Genomic DNA, 13,288 nt, shown 5'->3' with positions numbered 1-13,288 from the left:
GTCCTGTTGATTTTACCTTTTCTTCTGACACTGCCATCATCCTGGTCTGCATTACTGCAATAGCCTGTTGGTTGATCTCCGTGCCTGAAGTGTCTCCCCACTGCAATGACCCTGGTCTCCTTCCTATTCCCACAAATGGTACTTTCATCTCCCGACTCTAGAAATTTTCACTGGATGTTCTACATACTTGGAATTCTCTCCCTCCTTATCTCTGCTTCCTAGCTTCCTTCAAGTGTCAGATAAAATCCCACCTTCTATGAGAAGTCTTTCCCAACCCCTTTAAAAAAGGTACCTTTCTTCTATTGATCATCTCTAATTTTTACGGTATATATCTTCTTTATACGTAATTATTTTCATGTTGTATCCCCCACTAAAACTGTGAGCTTCTTGAGATCAGGCCTTTCTTTGGAGCCCCAGTGTTTAGCATAATGCCTGGCAAAGAGTAAGTTCTTAAATTCTTGCTCACTGACTGAGTCAGAAGATCCCAGTTCTAATAATGACTCTTTCACTGATTTGATAGGGCTAAACCCTAGGCAAATCATTTTACTTATCTGTGCCTCAGTTTTCCCAGCCATAAAATAGACTCCCATGTATAAAATAAAGATAAGACCTCCCTTCCAGCAATATGATCCATGATCTAGTAGACAAGTTTGGCTACAATGAAGACAATATGAAAGGGAATGCCATGAATCACGAGGTACTTGAAGACCAATTTAAGTAGTTTGTATTTTATTTGACAGACAGTTGGGATTTTTGAATGGGGTGCCAGGGGCCATGATCAGACCTATGCATTATGCAGGTTACTGTGAATTAGATGAGAAGAATGTGTGGAAGAATAATGAGACAAGAGGAAGAGAATTTATTTAGGAATCTGTTAAAGTGAGCCAGGCAAGAGGTATTGAGGTTTAGAATAAATGTGGTGACTTCATAAGAAGAAATAAAGGGAAAATATGAGATATTGCAGAGATTAAACTAGCTGGATACAGCAATTGGCAATATAGGAGATGAAGGAAAAGGATGAGACAAAGATGAATTTGCAGTTTTAAGCTTATGTTACTGGGAAGATGACAATGCCCATAAACGGAAATTGGGGATTTAGGAGAAACAGCAGATTTTAGTAGGAAAGATGAGTTTTGTTTTATACATGTTGAGTTGAAGGTGACAAAGGGACATATTGGTGAAGATAGTAAGGAGGCCACAGGAGTCCAAAAAGAGTCTAGAGTATCATGGTAGTATATCAGGTTTAGATTTTCACATTGGTGCTTCCTCAAATGGAACTTTGGTGACAAACTAACCAATCAGGGGAGCAGACTGTAGGGGTAGAGGAATTGCCAGCATTAAGGCAGCCATGGGGGCAAGAACCAGGGGGAAAGTGGGGAGTCATGAGCTGAACTAAGTTTGCACTGAGTACAGCTGGCAAGGGTGCTTCCTGAAATGAAGGTTCAGGAACAAACTTACCATTCAGAGGAAGAGACTATAGAGGGGGAGGCTTTTGCAAGCATGAAGATGGCTGAAGGTAGCAAGGTCCAAAAAGGAGATTGGGGAATCATGGGTTGAACAAAGTTTAGAAAACCTTAGCTTTCTCATTTAAATTTATTTCTATAAATTACAACTAAGCATTATAAAACATCTGTTAATATTCATTTTTTTCTTAAATGATATTTTCATTTCCTTGTCATAGCTAAGTGATAACCATATTTCACTACAGAAATTCTTATTGAAAATACACTTAAGTTGTCTTCAATTAAAAGAAGAAAGTCATATTGGAGTTCATAATTTTTAGATATTACAGTAAAATCTTGGATCTCTGGACTACTTTGAAAGTAGGGTGTTTTGATTAATGCAGGATTATATACTAAAGGGAATGCTAATAAGAATTGCTACAAGTGAAGTAAGCAGAACCAGGAAAACAAGATACACAAAGTCTGCAACAATGTACCCGCAAAGAACAATAACAACAGAACATGGCACAATTACATTAACCAATACTGGCCCAAAAGAAGAGACAACTCACCTTCTTTGCAGAGATGGGGGACTGTGAGTCTGGAACGCTACATATATTGTCATACTCAGTTGAGCTGTTATCTAGTTTTGCTGAACGGCTTTTCCCCCCTAATCTTTGTTATAGGGGAATGGCTCTTGGGATGGAAGGGGAGGGAACATATGTTGGAAAATTAAAGTGATGCAAAACTAAAACATATCAATTAAAAATTTTAGAAGAAAAATAAAAGGAGAGGGAGGGGAGAAGAGAAGGGGGGTGATACAATGGGAGGGCTAGTTAGAAGTAAAATACTTTTGAGGAAGGACAGGATGAAAGGAGAGAGAGAATAGAATAAAGGATCGGGTTAGGATGGAGGGAAATACACTTAGCAATAGTAACTATGAAAAAATTTTGAAGCAAATTTCTCTGATAAAGGCCTTATTTCTCAAACACATAGAGAACTGAGTCAAATATATAAAAATAAGAGCCATTCCCCAATTGAGAAATGATCAAAAGATATCAGTTTTCAGATGAAGTAATCAAAGTTATCTATAGCCATATGAAAAAATACTCTAACTCATGGAAATGCAAATTAAAATAGTTCTGAGGTACTACCTCATACATATTAGATTGGCTAATAGGACAGAAAAGGTAAATGATAAATAGTGGAGAGTATGTAGGAAAAATGAGACATTAAAGCACCATTTTGTAGAGCAATTTGGAACTATGCCCAAAGGGCTATAAAACCATGCATACCATTTGACCCAGCAATACCACTACTAGGTCTGTATCCCAAAAGAGAAAAAAAACCAAAAAGGAAAAGGACCTACATGTACAAAAATATTTGTAGCAGCTCTTTTCTTGGGGCAAAGAATTAGAAACTGAAGGGAGGCCCATCAATTGAGGAATGGCTGAACAAGCTGTTGTATGTGATTAGGATGGAATATAATAGTATTCCAGTACTACAGGAAATAATGAGCATGATGCTCTCAGAAAAACCCGGAAAGACTTGCATGGGCTGATGCAAAGTGATGCAAAGTACTGTGTACAAAGTAACAGCATTATTTTAAGATGATCAGCTATGAATGACTTAGTTATTCTCAGCAATACAACAATCTAAGACAACTCTGAATGATGAAAAATGCTATTCATCCACAGACAAGGAATTGATACTGTCTGAATACAGATTGAAGCATACTTTTTTTACTTACTTTATTTTTCTTGAGTTTTTTGTCTATATTTTCTTTCACAACATGACTATTATGGATATGTTTTACATGACTACACATGCATAATCTATATCGAATTGCTTGCCTTCTCAGTGAGGTTGGGTGAGGAGGGAGGAAAGGAGAGAATTTGGAACTCAAAGTTTTAAAAACAAATGTTAAATATTTTTACATGTAACTGGGGAAAAATAAAATACTAAACAAAATGCAAAAAAAAGAAGAGAAAGAAAAAAAATAGCAGTAACAAATAAAACATACTTTCAACGTTTGCAAAGTACTTTAATATGTAATCATATTTGTGTCTTATAACAAATCTGAGAAAAAAACATGCATGATTGTTCCCATTTTACATTTGAGAAAACTGAGACTCAGAGGTTAAGTGACAGTGTGAAAAGAAGGGTTCAAGTCTTCCTAACTCTATCTGGGTGCATGACTGTATTCATTAAACTATATTACTTCAATACAAAAAATAAAATGAAAAATATTATCAATCCAAAGTAAATTTAGGATGTTGCAACAAAATCTAAATTATTTGCACTATTGAGGAAATGGGGTTTAACCATCTATACCTAGAACTATGAAAGGACAACACTGGACGTTCACATGAGAGGTATTATCCTAAAATTTACACAAATGAGATATTTCAGTATGAAAAATAAACTTTTCAAACTATAAGATGAACTCTCCATATACAATCCTCTCTAAGGAAGTTATTTTTCTTTTCTCAATTGAAATGAAGGATAAAGACAATATTTTCAGAATAATCATGCAACTAAAAGGATCAAGAGAAGAGAAGTAGCCATAAAAGAAGCCAGAGAAGAAACATAGGAAGAGAAATAGAAGAGTGCTGGTAGTGCCATAGACACACAGAGGTAAAAGACTATTTATGAGGTGAAGACTAATCAACAGTGTCAAGTCCTGCATAAACATCTATATGCTAAACATTATAATTATTACAAGTTATACTAAGTTGTAATTATAATCAGCTGCATAATGACCAGAAATTTGATGTCCTAAGATTTAGAGCTGGAAGGCATGTTAGAGCTCACCTAGTCTAACTACCTCATTTTACAGCTAAGGAAATTAAGGCCATAAAAGTGACATTACTTGTTCAAAATCCCAAGCCACTGATACTCCTTTGTGCTGCATCATACTGCCTCTTAAGAAAGACTTTATACAACCAGAAGAGCAGTAATTCAAGACAAGCGTTAAGAACCAACTTTCCAAAGGGAGGTAGAATGGTACAGTAGAACTTTATTTGTAGTCAGAAGATTCAGGTTGCCATACTACCATCTGGATGATCTTGAGTAAGTCCTTCCACTTTTCTGATTTAGGTTTCCTCATCTTTATAGAAGAGGTTGGACTGACTGATATCTAAGTACCTTTCAATTCTTCCTCTACATGATCCTATCGCCTATGAAAGCATGCACAAAGAACATCTTCAGAGGAAGGGCTGAGCGAGAATGTGTTAGAGAGTTATATTGCTTGAATCAAAGTTAAGAATTTTTGATTGGGCAGTTTTTGCTCCCACTGTAGAAAACCATGATAGGTCAAATGATTAGAGAATGTTCAATGGAGCAGCAAGGCTGTCAATCTGGAGGGGTATTTCCAGATTATGAGAATACTTAGATTTGTTAATTAGAGATTTTGACTACATTTGACTGCAATCTCTATGAGAGTTAAATGACAATATGATCTAAGAGAAGTTTGGCAAGAATACTAGGGCATATATTGGACTGACCAATAACATTTTTATAACTATTATTCTTTTTAAACCTATTATTGTGTACACTGTGCCCCAACCTTCATAAATTTTCCCATGGGAGTAACTACCATATTCAGTGTATAAGAGGTTTCTATGTTTGACTTTATATGCTGCCCAAATGCCAGTATATATAAGATGAAAGGAAATATAATCAAGAAAGAAAAGGTGGTGGCAGCAAAAAACAAAAAAGTAACAAACAACAAACAAAACAGTAAAAGTCACTGATGAGCCAAGTCTTAGGGAGAGAGGGCAAAAAAACAGGGTAAGGTAGTACTTCATGAGTTTTGCTATGAAGGTAATCACACATAAAATGGGCAGAATAGCACAAAACTTTTGCACATAGCAAGTAGGTCCTTAAAAAACATTATTGATGATGACTAAACACTAATCAACTGACCATTAGAAGGAGTGGGCTGAAGAGAAAACAGGGGTTTTTCAGCTGATAGCAGATACTTCCAAAACTCTTTGAGCCAAAACAACTTAAAAGGATTTTTCTGCAAAGGCTATAGAAGACAGTTAAATCCTGGAATCTCATATGGAGTATACCACCAGAGGTTTATTGTTCTGAAGAAAATGGGGTAAGACTATAATAACACACAGAGCTTTTACACATAGTAAATACTCTAAAATTATTATTAAATGAATGAGTGACTAAATAAAAATCTACATAAACTAAAAGTTAAAATGAAGTGATCAGCTGAGTGGAAAGAAGACTTCAATTTAGGCCTCGGCTTTATGTTTCTTTCTCTCCCCACTTCTCCTTAGTAACTTCCTATTCTATTTTATAACATTCTATTATATTTCCAATGCCTTTCATATAGTAGGCATTCAACTACATTAAACTGAACTGTTTTGGCAATCATTAGCGATATCTAATACCACCATCTAGTGGTGGCTATGTCAAACTATAAGCACAAGGTTCCTGGGGTGCTAGAAAGGTGCTTCCTGGCAGATTCACAACACAATATATTACTAGTAAACATTAAAGACACTTTAAAAATTACATTATTATGCTGTGCACATATCAAAGGCTTTGACTTTGCTGTGTTGAAATTCCCTGTGATGAACATCATAATGTATTTATAAGTAGGAGTTTTAGATTTGACTATGGTCATGGAACTACTAAGTGTCAACACCACGCTTTAAACACCAGCCTTCTATCTTCATGTCTAGCAAGCTATGCACTGTACCACAATGACTCTCATTTTAAAAATCATTAAATAATTAACAGGAATTATAACCAGCATGACTAACATAATTAAAAAAGCAGACTATAAGGAAACTAAAAAATTTGTAATTTAAGTAGAAATAACTCACAGTTGATTTGTCTTTGTCTCAATAAGTTTCTGAATGAAGAAATCATTAGAAAGTGAGAAAATCTTGGTGCCACATCCTCCCCAGATTATATTTTTTTCTGATGAATATATGGATTCATTTAAACACATTAGTGGAGTGTTGACATTTCCTATATTTAATGTCTTCAAAGGAGCTGCTCCTTCAAACTTGAACAAAAAAGGGAAGAAAAAAGACATTCTCAGAAAATATAATGCATACATAATTTAAACATAAAAAAATAGTTGCAGTTGTCTAAGAAGGAAATCAATAGGCAAAGTAATTGAAGCCAATACTGTTGTTGTTTGTCCTTCATTCTCAAAGAGGACCATGACATCAGGAAGGTGATATGCCATGACTTGCAAGTAAATTGGATTTAAATGAGGGAGGGCTGTGCAAAGTCAACAGCCTCACTTTCTCCTCTGGAGCCATCTGGATCCAATGGCAAGATATAGATCAGGACGACTGGAGATGGCCCTGGAAGCCAATACTAATAATTCAGAGAAAAGAAAAAAACCCAAAAAAACTTTAAACACTGACATCAAACTAAATGTTACATGGTTTTTTAACAGGTTCCTAATGTAGCATATTTATTTAGTGGTTTATATTATGTGGATAACATCTTAAACCTTAAAACATGTATTTTTGTTTTTGTTTTGCTTTTGTTTTTTTGGTAAGGTATTTGGGGTTAAGTGACTTGCCTGGGGTCACACAGCTAGTAACAGAACATGTATTTTCATATTCAATGACATATTTAAGCAATTAAATGTTATGAGTTAGTTAGCTAGAAGTCTAGTTATCACAGGTAAATGTAGGAATTTCAATTCTTAAATGTCACTATCTTTATGATAAAAATGTCTAATTTCATCATTTTCCTTCAAATATGTAAAGTGCTCACATTACTACATGTAAAAGTATAATTTGGACATTCATATTTCACTGGCACAATTATTGAGTATCAATTATATCCAAAGCACTATAATAGATCATATGAGAGATTTAACAGAAGTTCAGTTCTATTCTATCTGACCAAATTCAAGAATTTTCTTGGATAAACACAGTCATTGGTAATTTGTTTCAATACTTCTTCACTTAATCTCTGCCTGCCACACTTTCCTCAAACGTAAAATGGGGATAACAGCAATTCCCTCCAAGGGTTCTTATGAGAATAAAATGAGATAATATTTTTAAAGAGCTTAGTACAGTGCCTGGCACATGGTGGGTATTTAAGAAATGCATTTTTCCTTCCATTCTTCAATTGATTAAAGATCCAGCAGAATGCAAACTTCTTGAGAGCAACTATAACACAATTGTATTCACATTATCAGCCACTAGCAAAGTGTCTTGTATAGAAATGCTTAACAAAATGCTTAATGATAGATAGAGGGCTCATACCATGTTGGCACCTCCTCCAATGACACAGGTAGCAATTCATTTAGACCTTTTGATTCTGTGCAATTCTTTTAAAAATGTTTTGCTAATCCCTTTTGTCTTTATATATGGTCATTTCTCATTCCTCCTTCTCTTTAGATTGAACAAAAAATCCTTCTCCCTCCTTTGCAACAAAGAAAAAACAATAAAAGCAAACATCTGATGCAGTGACTGCATCTAACAATGTGTACATGTGTATATACTGAATACTCTTTCTTCCTGCCCTTCCCCTATAATAAGGAGAACCTTTACTTTAACCTGTCACTTATGACTTAAACATTGTTCATTCCTCTGGCTTAAGACAGCAAAAGAGCTAGAATGTAAATACTTTTTAGAGAGGTAAGCTATCATCACATTAGTTGATATAGCTTCAGGTTAATTGGTAGAGTATGCAAGCATATGCCTAGGTAGAGTATCAAATAAAAGAAAAAGGGACTGGAAGGTAAGATAGCAGGATCCCAAAGACAAATCTTCATAATTCACAATGCAACCAAGTCCATCGCTTACAGTGCATCTAGAAAAGTAGAGCAGCCACCTATTTTCTTTGGTATATGAAAACCAATTATGATATGTTAAAACAGTATAGAATATGTCTTGTTTCCCTGAAAATTGTGCATATAATAGAAGCAAACAATTGAAAACTTTTTTCCTACTATGTTCAAATCTGTCCAGATACCTTTGCTTAGAAAAAGAATGTTTTATGTAAACTCCTTTCAGTGATCTTTTCATTTACATTCTTTTAACAGTACATATTGTATTATTCTTTTGGTTCATTTTATTTTGTTTGGTATAATTTAATAAAAATCTTCCCACATTTCTTTAAATTTCTCATATTCTTCATTTCTTATTACATAAAATACCGTATTTAATTTACACACTGTCTTTTTTTTCCAATTATTTGCCAATTCTTTGCTACTAAGAAACGTACTGCTTTGAATATTTTGCTTTGGACTTTTCTGTTTTTAACTCCCTTTGGAGAAGACATCCAGAGGGTATTAGTTGAAAAGAATGGGCAGTTTAATCACTTTTCTTTTTCAAAGGCAGACAAGAAAACCAGTCTTTCTGAAGCAACAAGACACCCAGAGAAAGACAGAGGAGGCCACATGAATAAGGTGGGTCAAACCACCACTGGACCATTATTTCCCCCCAAACCCTGGTGGAAGCAGCTTAGGATCCCAAATCCAAGAGATTTTACTGCTTTCACAGTAGTGGAGAAGTGGTTTCACAATTGCCTTTCTCATCCCCGCAGCTTCTACCTACTCAACAGCCATTCATACCTACTGAAGACAAGTTCTTGGCACTATTAGATGGGTCAATGTCCAAAACTGATATGCTTTCATGAATCAAAATGAGAGTAAAGAAGTTTGTCATCTAGCTTTACCGCCTCTCTACTTTCCAACCAGCCACAAGGTATCTCTCATCTATATGTGATAATCATAGAAGATTTTTTAAGAGCTGAAACAACAGAAATAACTGTTCACTATCAATATTGAGTAAGGCATAAAACAGGTAGGCATTCACCTCTGTCATGTAGGATATACCTGCACAGAGTCAATGGTATCAAAAAGTTTGAAAAAAGAATAGCGAGATTTTGCTCTCGAACAGAGCCAGTCATTACTCAATTAGTATAACTATAGAGATGAAGTCTATTATTGCATTGGTAGAGAGAATTCCCAGATAAGGAAACTTCTTCTAAGGCTAGCTGGCACCTTTTCAGCAATTACAGGTTTATATATGAACAAATAAGTATTCCTTGAGGGCTTCCTATATGCTGAGTTTTATGAGTAATACAAAGTATAAGATCATAGGATCAAACAGAGTGAGATGAGAGAAAGCTGAGAAATTATCTAGTTGAATTCTTTTCATTTTAAAGCTGAGAAAACTTCAGTTTAGAGAGGTGAAATAACTTGCCCAATGTGCCATAGCTGAAAAGTGGCACAGCCAGGATAGAACCCAGGCTTTAACTCCAAGCCTAGCACCACTTCATCACCCTGATCCTTGACTTCAAAAAATTTGCTGAGACAAGACATTATTATTTTCATAGAAAATTCATTTAACATTTACCTTAACATTTCTGTCTTCAAAAATGGCTAGTCTGCCATTTGCAGTTCCCACCAAAAGAAAATTCTTTTGTTTGCTGAAAAGGGGAAAAAAAAAGAAAAAGGGCATTACTAAGGAAAAATTAATTCAATACCAAAGCTGAAAGTGAAGCCCATACTTTGAAAATTGCTCAAACCTTAATGATGCAAGTTTCTGATATATCAATTTAAAATAAGATTGGATACTCTACAATATGATATAAGGGGCAGAGGGATGAGATTCCTACTCCCCTTCAATCCCTACTCCAGGCAAAAAAAATATAATAATTCCCTACCTTTACTTTAACCTATCACTTATGTCTTAAACATTGTTCATTCCTCTGGCTTAAGACAGCAAAAGAGCTAGAATGTAAATACTTTTTAGAGAGGTAAGATATTATCACAATAGTTGATACAGCTTCATGTTAATTGGTAGAGTATACAAGCATATGCCTAGGCAGAGTATCGAAAAAAGGAAAAAGGGACTGGAAAGTAAGATAGCAGGATCCCAAAGAAAAACCTTCATAATTCACAATGCAACCAAGTTCATCTGCTTACAGTGAATCTAGAAAAGTAGAGCAGCCATCTATTTTCTTTGGTATATGAAAACCAATTATGATATGTTAAAACAATATAAAATATATCTTGTTTCCTTGAAAATTGTACATATAATAGAAGTAGACAATTGAAAACTTTTTTCCTACTATGTTCAAACCTGTCAAGATACCTTTGCTTAGAAAAAGAATTGCAGTACAAACAAGTAACAGAGTCAGTCATTCTTTGAAGTATGTGGCTCTTTTTATCATCTTCTGTCTTGACTGCCAATAGGGTGCCAGACTGTGTTCCTGCCACAATCCAACTTTCCTTTTCAACCAGAAGATATACAAGGGCAAGGCACAATATTCTACTCTCTGTCATATCCTGCCAATGGAATGCAATAAACTTTTAAAATAGAATTTTCGGTGCCAGTTTAAATAAGGAAAACTTGAATATCATGTAAAACCTAACAATTTTGTCCCTATTTGAAAAATAAGTAACTACAAAATGCATTCAGTATCTTACAAAACAAACACCAATAAAACAGGCTGTGAGTATGATTTAATGAAAGTTTTATTGCTAGAGTTACACAAGCTTGATCTTAAAAGAAAAGTCAGGTATAATAATCGTTACAGTAGAAAGACCAGAGTAATATATTTTCTTCTCTCCTAGCTACAGATTTTATTATCTTATTAACTATTTATCTATTTACTACTATACTATTACCTAATTAACTTATTATCTTAACTAATACATACCAATATCATGTACATACATTGCTTTTTAAACCAGAGATGAAACATATCACAACCCCGTAAAATAATTTTTAGTCATAAAATTATTTCATAAAAGTAGCTCTCCTGTATTTATCTATTTCTTTTTCTTTTTGAATGAGGCAATAGGTGTTATGTGACTTGCCCAGGGTCGTACAGCTAGTAAGTGTTATGTGTCTGAGGCCACATTTGAATTCAGGTCCTCCTGACTTCAGGGTCAGTGCCCTATCCACTGCACCACCTAGCTGCCCCCTATTTATCTATTTCTTGCCAAGCAATTTATCAAGCTAGTATATTAGTCACCAAATGGTTTCAAATTATTTGAAAAGAAAATATTTTAAAAAAATATGACTTTGAAAATTTTTAGTATATTGGTAACAAGCAACTCTACCTTAGAGATATGTCTTTCAGTATTTATTTCAAGACAGGATAGCTGCCCTGCATCATTGTTCCCACTACCCAGCCAGATGACTGCATTCTTGCTGCTTTGGTGTGTAGCAACCATGCATTCTGCTACAAATATTTTGGGTATTAAAATATATCTCATTAGACATATTAATTCAGCTGAGTTCAAAATTTCATATACCTGCAGGGGAAAAAATTGATTAAAAAATAGCCTGAAGTAATTTGGAACATTTTGCCTGGAGAAATCTTATGAAAGTATAACCAAGTACAACCTTGATCAAGTAAAATCTAAATCTCATAAGTTAATCTCTAATCTAGCTATTTTTTTAAGGCCTATGCAAAATGACATGATAACCTGAGGGGCAGGGACAGGGAACCAGAGAACACCAAGTCAAAATTGAATTCTATATTATATTATACAGAACAGATTGTTCAGAAAGAATTCCACAGGAGAGATTAAAGACATACTTAGATTAATAACATTTTAAAGTGATTAGTAAAGTGATATAAGTTTTAAAAATTCAATTTTCTATCATGTAAAGGTTATTTAAACTTAGCTACATTGGTCCAAATGAGCCAAATACCAAAAAATCATCAATAGATTCTGATTAATATTTTGGACCCACACAATCTTTTGTACTTTATTTTAATATAAGACATAGGAGAATATTAGAGTAGAATAGAATCAATATGAATGACAAAGATGAAAAATAATTTAATACAGGAAGTCATTACAGTATGATAAAAGTCTGGCAAATTAATACAGAAAGTCATTATAGTATGATAAAAGTTAGTCTGGCAAATTACTGGTTAATTAATACCTATCAAAGCTAGTTTAAATGGCAAAAAGGAGCAATCAGTCAACAAGATTGTAGAATTGGATCCTTAAAAACAATAAACCAAAAGCACTTTCCTTTTTCAAGTTGGGAAAATGTCAATATTTTTCCTATAATATAAAATCCAAAATTTCTTAATTGGTAGAACTTTATATTCTATTTCAGGCTGACATAATAATGGCTACTTGTATATAAATTTAAAAACAAAAACCTGGGCAGATGTTGGCCTTTCCTCAGGATTTTCTTTCAGACACTTCTTAATTAAGTTTTCTACTTTAGGCCATGGAGTGCAACCATATTCTTTAACTGGATCTAAAACGTTCCAAATAAATCTCATTATTATAGCAATAAGACAAGTAAGAATCACTGTTTGAATCCAATCAATTAATCAATAAACACTTATTATTCACCTACAATGTGTCAGGCACTATGTTAAGTGCTGGGAATACAAAAAGAAGCAAAAGATAGCATCTGCCCTCAAGGAGTTTGCAATCTAATGGGAGAAACAACACGTAAACAAAACAAGCTATATACAGGATAAACAGGAAATAATTATTAATTACTATATTAGATTGTGTCTTCAGAGTACCCAAACAGATAAATGGAATACTCTCCTAATATGAGTCAAATCTCAAAACAATAAATTCCATAAGATTGTCAGAATAAAAGACTTGGAAATTTTTATATTATACAAGGCTTCCAAATTTTCAATTTGTTGAAAATGAATTTTATCTATATTTATAACAAGCATTTGATTCAACAAACATTAAAAGACAATGAAGTACAAAGTTACTCTCTTCCAGAACCTGAGGATACAAAGATAAAAAATGATAGTCCTTGTCTTCTTTTTTATCAATAAAAACTTTAAAAGCACCTATTATATGCTAGGCATTGTGCTAAATATTGGGGTACAAAGAAAAGAAA

General features: G+C 34.0%; 1 protein-coding gene across 1 annotated transcript in view; it reads right to left on the bottom strand.

Annotated features, from left to right (window-relative positions):
• Positions 1 to 13,288, bottom strand: part of LRRK2 (leucine rich repeat kinase 2) — a 204,874-nt gene that overhangs the window by 10,058 nt on the left and 181,528 nt on the right. The window contains exons 43-47 of the mRNA XM_020973685.2: positions 12,576 to 12,676; positions 11,515 to 11,709; positions 10,541 to 10,734; positions 9,800 to 9,872; positions 6,290 to 6,474 (exon numbers count right to left, since the gene is read on the bottom strand). Coding sequence (XP_020829344.1) covers positions 6,290 to 6,474; positions 9,800 to 9,872; positions 10,541 to 10,734; positions 11,515 to 11,709; positions 12,576 to 12,676 — 748 coding nt within the window. The remainder of the gene's footprint in view (positions 1 to 6,289; positions 6,475 to 9,799; positions 9,873 to 10,540; positions 10,735 to 11,514; positions 11,710 to 12,575; positions 12,677 to 13,288) is intronic.

Source organism: Phascolarctos cinereus, unplaced genomic scaffold, assembly GCF_003287225.1.
Source record: "Phascolarctos cinereus isolate Bilbo 61053 unplaced genomic scaffold, phaCin_HiC Scaffold_1;HRSCAF=81, whole genome shotgun sequence".
NCBI classification, from domain to species: Eukaryota; Metazoa; Chordata; class Mammalia; order Diprotodontia; family Phascolarctidae; genus Phascolarctos; species Phascolarctos cinereus.
The sequence above is the reverse complement of the archived record's forward strand: the minus strand, read 5'-3'. Positions and strand labels throughout refer to the sequence as shown.